We start from the raw sequence: 14,791 nt of genomic DNA on the forward strand, positions 1-14,791 counted from the left end.
TATAAATACCTAAAAAATTTTTGTATCCGTCAATTTCAGTGTCATTATTATTATATTTTTATAATTCATATATTTAAACAATAAAACTAAATTTTTAAATCAACCGTCTTAACTCAGCCATGTTTGCTGACAGTGTTATGGCTGTCATCAGTCGCGACGACAGCGCTGACTGCGTAACAGTGATTGGAGCAGTGGCTTCATAGAAACTGGAATAATAACCAATAGAAAGCCGACAACACTGAACAGATCCGTCTGCGGTGACAAGTTTTACAAAAGCCACGTCTTAGCATTGGGATTCGTCATTTAATTTTCAAACGTGTCTCATCTAGAGTGAGAGAGACAGACTGATACAAGCTACTAGATAAATAAAAGAGAGACAAGAGATAAATCTATTTAGTCTGTCGGAATTAACTGAAATCTTCATATTTGGAGGAATCGGCGACGTGTTTGGTGTCGATTTACAATTATTGGTATAGTTTTTTATAATAAATTATGTGGTCTAAGTGGTTTGCCCTGTGCTTCCTGGCTCTTGGAGTTTTGGCTGCTGAAGAAGACGTTCTTGACCTCACTGACGGTGATTTCACCGCTGAATTAGACCGTCATGACAACACACTTGTTATGTTCTACGCACCCTGGTAAGAATATACATTTATTTTTATTTACAATTGTGTAATTTATTATTCGCAGTTCAATTAAATTATCCGTGGTAATTATTTATTCTGATAGACGTGTCGCTAATGCCGGTAAATTATTTATTTATGTAGGTGCGGACATTGCAAACGTCTTAAGCCCGAGTATGCTGAAGCCGCTGGGATGCTGAAAGGCAGTGATCCAGCCATTACTTTGGCTAAAGTTGACTGTACGGAGGGTGGTAAAGAAACCTGTAGCAAGTATGGAGTCAGTGGTTACCCAACTTTGAAGATCTTCTCCAAGAGTGAAATGGTCAGCGAATACAACGGTCCACGTGATGCTAAAGGAATTGTTAAATACACGAAGGTAATATATTTTTCTTAATCAAATTATTAATTAAAAAATTAATTCTTCCTGTTAAAACTCAGATAATTTATCACATAAAAAATTATTTAATTTATAAAATAAAAATTTTTTATCTACCATAGGGACAAGTTGGACCAGCTTCCAAGGAACTTAAAAGTGAAGATTGCCAGAAAGCATTCTTGGACACTGACGAAGTTAGCTTCATCGGTTACTTCGAAAACGAGAAATCCGAGCTTGCTAAATCCTTCCAATCTGTCGCGAAGAATTTACGTGAGAAAGCGCGTTTCGCTCACTCATATGTTAAATCTCTGTTGGAGAAAGAAGGACTTAAGAACCACATCAGGTTGTACCGTCCCAAGGTCTTGCAAAACAAATTCGAAGAAAATGTCGTTCAACACACCGGAGGCGACTCAACTGCTGATGTCAGCTACTTTGTCATCAAGAACTACTTCGGTTTGGTCGGCGTACGTACTCGTGACAACGCAGCGTCATTCGAAAATCCACTGTTTGTTGCTTTCTACGCTGTTGACTACGTTAAGAATCCAAAGGGAACCAACTACTGGCGTAATAGAATCATGAAGGTCGCCAAAGACTTCCCTGAATTCAACTTTGCTATCTCAAACAAAGATGACTTCCAACATGAGCTCAATGACTTTGGAGTTGAGTTTACCAAGTCCGAAAAGCCAGTCGTATTCGTTCGCGACGACAAGGGTCTCAAATACATCCTCAAGGACGAATTCAGCGTCGAGAACTTCCAGAAATTCGTCAAAGACTTTGAAGACAAGAACTTGGAACCGTTCATCAAATCCGAGCCCGTCCCAGAAGACAACTCTGGCCCTGTCAAGGTTGTGGTTGCCAAGAACTTCGAGGAAGTTGTCACCAAACCAGACTCTGATGTCCTCATTGAGTTCTACGCACCCTGGTGTGGACGTTGCCAGAAACTTACTCCAATTTACGATGAATTGGGTGAAAAGATGGCCAAAGAAAACGTTGTCATCGCCAAGATGGACGCTACCGCCAATGATGTACCACCAGAGTTTAGTGTACGTGGATTCCCAGCTTTCTACTGGATACCCAAAAACTCCAAAAGCTCGCCAGTCAAGTACGAAGGTGGATGGGAGCTCAAAGACTTCATCAAGTACATCGCTGAACACTCGATCGACAAACTCAAGGGTTATGACCGCAAAGGAAAACCCGTCAAGGCTCCAAGTGATGAGCTTTAAAAAGCCTGACTATCTTTACGTTTATTTTATAATAATTTTAACAGAAAAATTATTTTTATTTCCTCGGCATAAATTACATATGTCATGATAAATTTGATACGTGGCCCGCCGTCTTCACATTTATATGCCGAACAAATATTTATTTATATATTTATTTAGGTACATATATAAATAAATATATTTTTCTAATAGCACAAATAACATCTATAAATATGTGCTTTAATTGAGTGAGGTATAATCCTTTTACAAGGATTCATTTCAGCATTTTTTTTAAACAAATATTTATGTTAGTTAGATTGTAAGGATATTGATAATTGTAATTAACAATTTTGTTTATACCTTCAATAAAATAATTGATATCATTTTTTCATTAATTGCTTTTTAATTTACTATTTTATTTTATATTAATGTTATTTATCTTAAACAGAAAAATAATATTAAAAAAATTAGCTTTTATTTGATAACACTAAAGTTAACAGATGTTAAAATTTTTTTTAGAATTTTATAGCAATTAAATTATTAAAAAAAAATTTAATTAAAAAGTTTCACAGGTGAAAATTAATAAAAATTACAAGTGAAAATTTTTAGAAGAATTTTTTTAATGAGAATTAATTTAGCAGCTTTTTAGAATTTTTTAACAAATAAATTATGGCAAAAAAAAATTGACATGTAGAAATTTAAAAAAATTAAAAATGCAATTTTTTAGAATTAATTTAATTGTTAAATAAAATTTAAAATTTGTCAAGTGACAGCTAACTTAAATGTCATAATTAAAGTTTATAATTTGAAAATAAAAAAATTCAAAAATGCGCGGCAGTAAAAAAATGGTGGCGTGTTGACCAACATTAAGGCCAGAAAAAATATAAGTAAAATTACATGAAAACTTGCTTTACATGTGATTATAAATATGCGTGGGTATAAGTGTGTAAATATAAGTGTATATAAACGACGTGCAAAGGGTCGAAGCCTACGAATACAAGTACAAAGAGGCTAGGAGTAGGAGCTAGAACCAGCATCTCAGTAAAATAAAAGATCATCGAATAATACATCGAATTGCTGTTATTTTTTTAGCGTGTCTCTTTGTTAAGTACTTGTTTGTCGGAGGTCAAGACTACAAAAATGACCCGTAAGTAAAATCAATTAATTATTTTTTGTATCTGTAATATAATTATCAGTATTATTTTTATACATATTTATATATAGGCTTAAGTATTTATGACCGACGTAAATGTATACAAAAATGTCTCGACTTTCCAATGGATCGTTTGCCTCAAATTGGTTAATTAACTTTTCTATTTATATTTTTTATTTATTTTTAAATTGTTTGCCTCGATAGTTTTCTTTCATTCTCTGAAATTGATTATTGATTTCAAAAATTCAATGTTTAATTTTTTTATCACAGCAACCATGCTTGCAATGAGAGAAAAATTTTGTTTTGTAAATAACATTTGCTATTTGTTTTTATCGGTAAATTTTATAAAAATTTTCGGAGTGGTTTTTTTTTATTTGAATACTATTATTATGATTTCGAAATATTAATTGTAAAATTGAGAATAAATATTTTCGAGACTATGTTTTATACTTTCGTAATTCGGTGATGAACTCCTAATTGTGTAATTTTTATAAGTAATTATAGAGCCAAGAGAAGATTTTAGTTTTCAGGTCTATGATTTTTATAATTTATTTTATTACCTAACCTTTAGTGAAGCAAATTATATTAAAAAAAATAATACTTAAGTTTGCATGAAAATTAATTTAGTAGATATTTAATAATTTTTAGAACTTTTACTAACAAATAAATTAAGGAAAAAAAAATTGACATTTAGAAATTTTAAAAAAATAAAAATGCAATTTTTTTTAAATTAATTCAATTGTTGAATAAAATTAAAAATTTGTCAAGTGACAGCTATTTTTAGTGTCATAAATTAAGTTAGCCAACATCTAAAAATTTTTAGAATTTTTTTTTATTGAAAAATAATTTTTAAAAAAATAAAAGAAAAAATTTCACATAGAAAATTAAAAAAATTACACATGCAATTTTTTTAAAATATTTTTTTGTTCTAATTTAATTTAATAAAATTTATATTTTCCAGGTGGAAACCAACGTGATTTGGCTCGTGCTAAAAACATGAAGAAAGCTAGTAAAAAATCAGCTGCTGAGACTGAAACTAATAAAGGTTTAACGCTCGAGCAGCGAAAACAACGGTAATTTTTTTATTTATATATTTTAAATTTAATAAACAATATTAATTAGGCAGTAAATTAAAATAATTTTTTTTTGTTACAGTGATGCTGAACGAATACGAGAAAAACAGTTACAAAAAGCTCTAGAAAAGCAAAATAATGTGAAGTAAAAGGTGAAATATTTTACAATTTAAAATTAATAATTAATGATAACAATAATTATAAATGGTAAGATTACTATCAATAATTAATAACCATAAATCCAGATTACCTCTTTATGTTTTAATTTATATGTATTATTTGGAATCGTTGGAAGTTTTGTCAATCAAAATAATTATTTATCCTAAAAATTAATCATTTTCGAGTCATTTTTCTTGATATATTTTAATACACACAAAAATTAGCATCAATTGCGCTTTTATTTCTACAATTCATTCTTCAACTGATGCTCACGTCTTAAGATAAATAGAGAATTTGTATTATAAAAGCATTAATAACTTTAATGGTCGAAAATAATGTCGTCCTTACAGTTGTATATAGTTTTAAGATAATAAAGTTATTGTTATGATAAGCATAATCTCTTAGATGTTTAATAAGTCACCTAGTATTTAAATTGAAAATTCATTAGTATAAGTAGGAGATATTAAGAAATATAATGAAAAAATTTGAAATATTTCCATTTATTTTTATTGCACTTTCCCTAACGAGAGTACATTTTTCACATTGTTATCATTATCCATCGTATTTATTAATTAATTTTGTATTTTAATTTAAAACTTTATCTTGTATTTTATTTATTGCTTGGATTTAATTATCTTGTGAATTTAAAAAATTACATCCATCATTAAATGTGGGAAAGATAAAAAATGCAATCGCATGCGATTTTTTATGATATATTAATACCTTCAATCAACATGGATTAACTTTAAATAATCACTACACATTACTTAATTAATCAAAAACTATTTTCTATAACAAATTTTAATTTTCATCAGCATTCCAAAAAATTTATTATTAATGTCTGAATCATTTTCTATTTACAATTACTCGTACTGTTAATAACGGAAAATCTATTTTACTTTTCAAAACTATCCAGTAGTAACTTGATTATTATTATTACTTAATAATGAAAAATTTCATCAATTATTATTAAATATCGCTAAAAGCCACTGCAACTCGATGTTGTTCGTAATATTAAACATTCTCATTGATTGGCATTTTTTTTTTTGTTTTTCGTATACATTTTAATTTTTTTAATGATCAGTATCGCATTCTTAACAATAACATTCACAACTAAAAAATTTAAATATTTAATGAGAAAGCGATACAAATACAAAGTATTAAAAAATAATAAAATTTTTGTTTTTAAATTACATGTATTTTTTAATAATAATAATAATAATAATAATAGTAATAGTAATTATCATTGGATAACGGTTGTTAATCTATTAATACGTTAATGCAAGCAAACGATCATTGATATTAAATTGTATTGCAATGAGGGAATGAGCAAAATTACTAGCTCTTGACAGTCAATTATCTGAAAATATTAAATATAAAAGCTTAGTAGATCTACACAGTATTTAAAATTAACTATTGCTTGTGATTCGCATGTCAATGCACTGTAACGGTACATCTACATAAAAAAAAAAAAAAAAAAAAAAAAAAAAAAAAAAATATTATAATTACTAATAAAAATAATAATTATAATAGAAACAAAACAGACCCAGTGATTTTAGTCGATGGGCTGATTAATTAAAAAATATCTAAGCCTACAATGTCACTTATAATATTCATAGCACCATTGCTTTAACTGTAACATCAACGGGATTAAAGTAAAATATAATAATGATAATAATAATGAAAAATCACCAGTCATCTTGAGACAACGCCCAAGGAATAAGCTATTGGGAATGTTTGCTGTCCTGATATATTGCGTTATTTAACATCGCAAATTCTAATAGTTAGAGAAATAAAAATATATATATTTAAAATAAATCTAAGTTGATAAGAATTGATTGATTTATATGCTGGGTCTGTTACCAGCAAAAAAAAATCTACAGATTGAGAGAACAAATTGAACAGGACTGTGTTATACAATTAGCATAATGATGCGACGGATGGTGATGGTGGTGGTGATGGTGATGATGATGATTAGGTGTCGTGGGTGTCTGCATTGGAGATTGTACATAGAGCCAATTCGGTGGACTGGCCGGCCAGCCAACAGTTGCGCGTGGACGTGCTGGTGATAAAGTACCCGATGCAGGAAGAAAGTGATCCGATGTCACGACATTATTTGACGGCACTTGGCTCGATGATACTCCACCCTCTACTCACATGACCTTTTAAATTTAATAATAATAAATAAATAAATTAAATAGAAATTTTTTAATTTTAATTTTTTGGGTACTTTTAAATAATAATAATAATAATAATAATAATCACCTGAAGGATTTGACTAGCCTCAAAAGCAGTTCCTGGCAACAGTATAACTGGGCTACTGACATGTCCACTTTCAACGCAAATCATATTGGGAAATTCGTCGTCGCCAAAATCTGGAATGTCTCGTGCTTTTTCTTGCCACGGATTCCAAATAACTGTATCGGGAAAATTGTACTTTTGGACGCGCATTTTTCGGCCTGACACAACATTTGTTATTATATGCTCGGGTTGAGTGTTTTGATAAATTCTGTCAGTCCATTCGCGCACGGTAACAACGTCCAGACCCTCTTGAAAAATTTGATTATCCCTCGTCTATAAATAAATCAAGAGTAAAATATGCAGACGTAATATATAATAGCTAGATAAGTAGATCAATACGTCCTAAATGTAATAAATACCTTGTCGATGAAAGTACACCCGTGAAGACCAGTAATTTGACACCTTCTGACATCAGGAACCTTAAAGTATGTGTGCAAAAGTAAATTGAAACTGAAAGTGTGCTCTTTACTAGGATTGTAAACACCAATGTTGAAGTGAAGCTCTTTTTCACGTAAAATTAGCCTGTAAGTTAACCGAAATGGATAGTTCCACATAGAACGAGTGAATTCGTTGTCCATTATTGAAAATATCGCTTCTACATCACCGCTCGGCAATCTTTCAGGTGATTTTTCCACGTTCCAACGTATGATCCTGGCAAATCCATGTCCTGGCCCAAATGACCACGCTCCAAATTGAGCTGAAATGAAAAAACAAAAAAAAAAATTATTATATAATTTATGATAATTAGCCAATCAATTATGCTACTCATGAATAGTTGAATTTTTGTTATATTTTTTGAATAAAGAGATATTGTGATATTGCGTGTCTCGGTTCGCTTCCTCAATATACTTACGAAAGATAAATGGAATTCCACCTCTAATGGCCTTCTTCCCGTCGAACACCGCTTGCTTACTGTAACACAAGAAAACAAACGTGACTAATGCTTCTCAGTAAATATGTCTGAATAGTATAATCATCGACGTTCCATCTAATATTAATTTTTTATCTTACTATTACTGTATTATTAATCTGTGAATTATATTGTTACAACTAGGTGCAATACCCAATAGTTTTCTTATATACCATAAACTTAATAATTTTTTCAGTTGGTTTCATTTAAAAAAATTCCTTTTTATTTCTTGCACTCGACTCGGACTCATTTATTATTACTTGACGTTAAATATACACCAGATGCAGGACGGGTGCTCTACAACTCTTGGTGACCAACTAATTTACACCAGCAAGAGTAAAAGAAGGAATTTCACGGTAGAACGGTTGTGTCTGAGAGGGAAATTCGATCCACTCTGACTTTACTCGCCCATGTATTTTCTTTTACAAACTCATAGAAAAACTTTACTTGCTAATTTACATATTACCAACTCAACTCGACTCTTCTCTTCTCTTCTCTTCTCTTCTGAATTTCTTCAGTCCCTGTTTAAAATTATATTCGTGTCATTACCCCCGGGTATCAGTTTCAATGAAGAAATGAAGTATCCAGACAATGATCGTTAATCTAAAATAAAAACTATGCTAATTAATAGTAAAATTTTTTTATAATTTAATGTATCATCAACTGATGATTCGATGAATTGTCTCAACTTGAATCGGATGATTTAGTTTGATTTATCTCGAACGATTGTAAAAACTTGAGCAAGGACCTGACCGGATTTGATGGGAGCGATCTAAATCAGAGGAGGAACTTTAGCCAATCCCGACGATCGATCTTCTGTAGTAGGATCAGATCCCACGGGATGAGCGAGGAGTGAGAGACAAATATAAGAGAATACGAATAAGAAGTGAAGGCGGTCTCTCTGGTACTCGGTGAGTACAAACACGATGAAGAACCAGAAGCAAGAAGTAGGCGAATGGAAGGATACTAGAAGACGAAGAAGAGATCCAGCCAGCATATATACCAGGGAGTGGAACGGGCAAAAGGTTTGCACGTAGAGAAGAGTAGTGTATAGGGGAGCGATGTAGCGCAAAGCTGCAGGCGGTGGTGATGGTAGTAGAGAACGCGGCTGACGCCCAACAAAAACGATCGCCGCTGTCTGGTGTGCTTTTTGTGGGCATCGCAGTTCCCAACCTCCTCCCTTACTCTTTTCTCCTCCACCATACTGACTACTCGGTTCTTCTGCCACTCTGCGTTGCTTCTCTACTCTGGCTCCGCACTACTAAACTTTTCTTCTCTATCTATCATCTTCTATCCTTCAGCCTCTGTCCTCCGATGCTCACCGTGTATTCTCTGTGTACGGTTTAACTATACGCTTCTCGACAATCGTTTGTAGCCCCACGGTTACGCGTTACTTGTACAACGCCAATATCCCAATTCCGCAGATTCATCGGGATAAATCTACCCTATACCTAGATACTCTTTCTGCTCGCTCTTCTAGTCTCTTCTGTATCTTGTCCCCCGTTGTTTCGCTCCGAGTGAACGGCGACCATGTTTTTTCAATGAGTATCAAGAAAAAAAAAAAAAAAATTCTAAATTCCCACAGAAAAATAATTCTTTTCTTCATTACTTTTTTTTTTTATTTTTTATCATGCTCTGATTTCACGGCTACTGACTACCTTAACTCAATCTTTCTCGTCATTCTTGCCAGTAAAGTATAAAAGACCATTGAGGATATCGACATTAGTCTTTTCTTCTCGTGATTAACCAATGAAAATCACACCGGATCTCCGGTTGATTGGCACCGACCTCGAGATCACTCAGCCTCAGCCTTACGGATACTTTTTATTTTACTTTACTTAACTTTTATCATCAGTTGCGGTTACTGCAAGATAGAAAAAAAAAAAAGTTAATTAATTATTGTTACTCAATATCAATACAAGCTTCTCAGATCTTCGAAAGTAGACTTTATCTCAGTAGATATTATATAAAAATTCTACTTGAGCGTATTAAACTTAAAGAGAATGTTATTAAAATTGAGCGTAAGTTATTTTGAATAATTGGAACGAAGAGACCACGTGTTGTAAGTGTTGTAGACAGCCACCCGTTAGGTAGTACTTGCGAGTAGCCTGTTTGAAGCGCGAGTGTAAGAGCAAAGCCAGCGGTTTTTGCGATTAGCCGGGCTGGCTGCTGCTTTACCGGGCTTGAATTTTCTCCCTCTCTTCTTGCTCATACTCCAATACATATACATTTATCCGTAGATGTATACATATACTATCATCCCTTTTTCCCTTCATCATCTCTTGTCCCCGCGGACGATACGCCCTCACGCTGATTCCCTTTGCTTTTCACCCTGCCGCCGAAGTCGCCGCGAAACTTTGTTTAACCAAAGTTAGCAAGAAACAATGCCTCGACGTGTACCCTCTATTTATATATCTTTTGTAGCTCTTCGACAGACTGACTCTTCCAGCTCGTCCACTCTTATACTCTTCATTTGCCAGAACCGATTACACTTAACTGCAATAAAAACTATTATCATTATCATTGTTAAATAATAAATAACAAAAATAAAAATAAATTAAATCCATTTTATACGTTCTAAATTACATGATAAGTGGCAATTGTACTGACAATATAATTTAATGGATCTATGAAAATCCGTAAAAGACTTGAATCAAAAGCATCACATCACTGCTAAGGAATCCGACAGATTCTCAGCCCACTCTTATAAATCCACTTTAGCGACTTTGGTGCGCTAAAGAGAGTACCACAACTAAGCCAGCAGTTGCAGTAACAGCATCAGGCACTTGTAATCACCTCATTAGTTGTTATCGCAGCCAAGTACAACCAAGTATTTCTCTGGCTGTCTAATATAATACTACTGCCTTCATCTGGACAATTCCTCATCCAATCTTCATCATCATCATCATCCTTCTTTATCTTTCGGTTTCGCTTTCGCTTTTTCTTTCTTTTTCTTTTCCTTTTATATCATTCAACAGAATATCTTCTTTCTTTTCTTTAAATATATTACTACTCGCTGGCATTTCTCACATAGTACTATACCATACGGGGTCAACGCATTTATTTTCCTCTCAACACACAAAGAGAACATCATCCATCCGTTAGGTTGTACTTTTAGCCACACCATCGTACGACAGCATCTTGAGATACACACTCAAGCTTGATCGTGAGAGATTGACCAAATGAGCGCGACAACACCCGAGTACTTTTTGCTCAAACCATAAATCATCACATTATCTTTGCTGATAATGATAAGCTTCAATTTTAAGATCTAAATACTTAAATTGATGTTAATATCAACTTACAAACCACTCTTTCAAACACATATATATATATTTACGTATTATGGGGATGTATTTATAGCCCCATAATAAATGAAACATGTGGTACAAGCTGGTAGTTAATGGGTCCACATGTATTCCACGTGTTTCTCAATTTTAAAAAATCTTCTGAGATTTCCAATTTATCGATACGATAAAAATAATGTTGGAACGATTGATGCAGCATTTGAGCTTCTAAAAGCCAGGATACCAATACAAGAGACATCACCAACATTAGATGGTGTCTCACCACCCGGTATACCACCACATCGTATAGTAGAACGTTGTTGGTTATAAGCTCAAGACCGTAGACTAATGATCTTAGTGGCTAAACGCTTTTTGCCGGCATTCTACAACATTCCCTTTCAACTGCAGAACTCACCAGAAGTTCCCCCTTTTTTTTATACATATATATATATATATATATATATATATATATATATATATATATATATATATATATATATATATATATATGTATATAGATATTTCTTCTCTCTCGTACCCGACCAACGCACCTCTCCAAGGATAATATATATTCCATTCCTTCAAACTAATTCCATAAAACAAAATTACAATTACAAATAATGAATTATAAAACAATCCAGCCCAATTGAATGTTCATATTTACGCTAAGTTCCAATAAATTAAAGTGGCAAAAGCTTGAATACCATTAATGATTTTGAGTAAAGTTAGTAAAAAATTAAGTTGATTTGTTAATTCTGTTGTGTCGTGGCTGTCGTAACAATTTAAAGTTGGAAATTCATCTGGAAAATCCTCTGTGCAAATTCTACGGTCCGACAAGTAAGCTGAAGAGACGAGAAGAACAACCAGATACAGAGGGAGAGTAAGTGAGAAAGAGAATAACGACAACAAAAACCAGGGACGACGACGACGACGACGCCAGGCGCTGCTGCTGCTGCATCATTAGTGCTCGATCTCACTCACTCTGTTTCTCTTGCTTTCTTGTTTCCTTGCTCTCTACTTCAGTGCCACCCCCTTGTCCCTCCCTCCTCCCTTCACGGACTTCAGAATGTATTCGTAGATACACGTACACACATGCAACATCCTCTTCTAACTCTCTGATGGCCTGCTCGCTAGTGAACCAAACCACCAAATTCATCAACTTCTTCTTCTTCTTCTTCTTCGTTCTCTTCTCCAATTCCGTTCTACCCATTTTATCGAATGCTACATACTGAGCCACGTTAATTCCCGTTCATCACTTGGATTGAGTTGCTTCTTCCAATCCAATGAAAAATTTTTCTTAAGTGTTAAAATTTTCATTATTCCTTTCATTTATCCTTGGAAATTCACGATTAAATTTTTGGATCATCCAATCAATCGTCAGCACATAAGACCTTTCTTCAGAAACTACAGAAACTCTTTCACCACTTTCATCATCCTCTTATTCGTCTTCTTCTGCTTTTACATGCCATTCCCCTTATACATAATACTTTTTCATTCCTTTCCATTTATTTTTTCCCGTTCAAGATAAATCGCTGGTTTTAGTCCGTCTCTTAAGGTCTGAAAAAACAAATGGATCACTAGTAATTGCGTCCAAGAGACAACCTTACCGAATAATATAAATATTACCTCTTAAAAATAATAATAACAATAATATATATATATATATATATATATATATATATATATATATATATATCCTTAATGATTTACAAATAACTATACATAGTATATCTGTATATAATCGTTTAAAATTTGACTTGAAAAAGAGTTTGTGAATAAATTATTATTGTTATTTGCAACAGTCCTCACTCTTTTTGTATAATATATACATCTACTGTTGAATTGTAATGGTAATAACAAAAAATTTCTGCATTTCTGATCGTCGCATTGTTTGAAGAGTAGCAGCAACAGGGGAAGCGATGGATACGGATGATGATGCCCCATGTGTGTTTATAATATACGTATACATATATATATATATATATATATATATATATATATATATATATATATATTAGTTTTGGTATCGGTATAAATATATATATATATATAAAAATAAGTATGGGAATAAAATGCCAACGTGTAGTGTCTACTTATACCATTCGTTTTACTTGCTGAGATATGTGTAATGTCTATACAGATGAAAGGCAGCCGTTAGTGAACACACATCACATCCTTACCACCACTGTCGATGCTGATGTTGAGTTGATGCCGTTTCTCGTTTCTCCCGTTAGTTTTTTCTTCTGAGGTAGTTCTCGCGCTACCCTTCTACACTCGTCCTGGAGTGTGTAAACTTTTCCTGGATACTTTTTTTTCGTCTTTTTTTTACCCCTTCTTTTTTCTTCACTCTTTCTCTCTGTATCCAGCAGGTTGCCGATAAAATTCCTAACTCACTTATTTCATCTAATAAATTATTATATTATATATTATCTATTATATTTTATTTTTGGTAACACTAACTAGCTAAATTACATTATTAGTACGCTTAATAATATTTACGATAAATATTTATGAATAAATTGTTAAAAAACTTACCTAACAAACAGCTGTTCTTGATTGTTAACCCTCCAAGAAACTACTGTGGCTCCTAGGAATAAAAAATTAAATTTACATTAGTGAAGAATATATTTTAATTATACATACATATTTATTTAGATTTCCGTTCGAAAAGATTGTATAATACCGTCATACGATTTATTAATTTAAATACCAGATTATTGATTGACTCAAAAAAATTATCAATTACTTTTTATTACACTTTTTTTATTTTTCTTGTAAATATGTTGTTGAGTTAAAATTGAAAAAAATGCAGAACTTTTTACATTTTAAAATGAGGTAAAAAAACACCGCGATATCACGGTGTATCCACGTGGTAGCGAAATCCCGCGCTCAATTTTATCGCTCCGTTTGCAGAAATAATAACAAAGTAATTAAAGACTTAAAAGCAATACATGTGTGTGAAAAAAGTCTTTAAGAATAATAAAATATATAAATTACAAGTCATAAATGTAGATGAAATTTATGTGTTAACAATTATAACTTCAATGACATAATAAACTGGTAAAAAAAGCTCAAAAAAAAAAAACGATGAGAGAGCAAAAGAGTTAGAGGTCGGTGAGACGGACTTTAATGATTAAAAAAAAATTAATTAAGTATAACTGGACAGCCTTCACTGAAACACACCCGGAAAAGTATTATATTAATATTTATAATATATAATATGAAGATGATAAATGATAAAAATTAAAAGTTTGTTACTGTCAAAAAATGAGTTGAGATAAAAACACAAACACAACACACCGTGTAAATTAATCGTGCAGGTGGTATTGTTGCCTCGATCGAGCACGACAACGCTGGTAGCCGCTGCCATGATATCACAAATAACGCCGCCACTCTGCCTGTAATAGTTTGTAATATTAAACTTCCACAAGATGTGATCTAGATTACGGTATTTGATGTACGACTAATAATTGTTGATGTTGATCTGGTGAGTATCTGGTACCGTCTAACTCGCCGGCTCTTCTAATCACGCAAACGACCTTTGTTCAACGCTCCCGGCTGATTCCCCACCACTCATGAGTTTTTGTTTATCCCTTCCAATTCGGATTTTTCAGCCAATCTTCATCAGCGACTGAATTATCATTTGTAATTTGCAGTTTCAATAAAACAAAAGGAAATTTATCTCTACTGTTTGTCGGTGTCTTATCCAC

General features: G+C 32.5%; 3 protein-coding genes across 3 annotated transcripts; 2 read left to right on the top strand and 1 right to left on the bottom strand.

Annotated features, from left to right (window-relative positions):
* The first annotated feature begins 334 nt into the window (after positions 1-334).
* On the top strand, positions 335-2,589 carry Erp60 (disulfide-isomerase A3). The gene is made up of 3 exons (XM_074239444.1): positions 335-635; positions 765-996; positions 1,119-2,589. The coding sequence occupies exons 1-3, from the start codon at positions 493-495 to the stop codon at positions 2,217-2,219; spliced, it is 1,476 nt and encodes a 491-aa protein (XP_074095545.1). The 5' UTR covers positions 335-492; the 3' UTR covers positions 2,220-2,589.
* Positions 2,590-3,165: 576 nt separating this feature from the next.
* LOC141524825 (putative SERF-like protein) lies at positions 3,166-4,980 on the top strand. Its single transcript, XM_074238927.1, has 3 exons — positions 3,166-3,345; positions 4,313-4,424; positions 4,507-4,980. Exons 1-3 carry the CDS (start codon positions 3,339-3,341, stop codon positions 4,571-4,573), a joined length of 186 nt encoding a protein of 61 aa, XP_074095028.1. The 5' UTR covers positions 3,166-3,338; the 3' UTR covers positions 4,574-4,980.
* Positions 4,981-6,407: 1,427 nt separating this feature from the next.
* On the bottom strand, positions 6,408-14,607 carry LOC141524824 (uncharacterized). Its single transcript, XM_074238926.1, has 6 exons — positions 14,382-14,607; positions 13,617-13,668; positions 7,738-7,796; positions 7,244-7,581; positions 6,849-7,157; positions 6,408-6,745 (listed from the first exon to the last, which is right to left on the bottom strand). The coding sequence occupies exons 1-6, from the start codon at positions 14,449-14,451 to the stop codon at positions 6,737-6,739; spliced, it is 837 nt and encodes a 278-aa protein (XP_074095027.1). The 5' UTR covers positions 14,452-14,607; the 3' UTR covers positions 6,408-6,736.
* Between the last annotated feature and the right edge of the window lie 184 nt (positions 14,608-14,791).

The sequence above is a fragment of the Cotesia typhae genome, unplaced genomic scaffold (genome assembly GCF_013202065.1).
Source record: "Cotesia typhae breed Kobodo isofemale line unplaced genomic scaffold, CoteBio_Ctyphae contig_23, whole genome shotgun sequence".
Taxonomy (NCBI): Eukaryota; Metazoa; Arthropoda; class Insecta; order Hymenoptera; family Braconidae; genus Cotesia; species Cotesia typhae.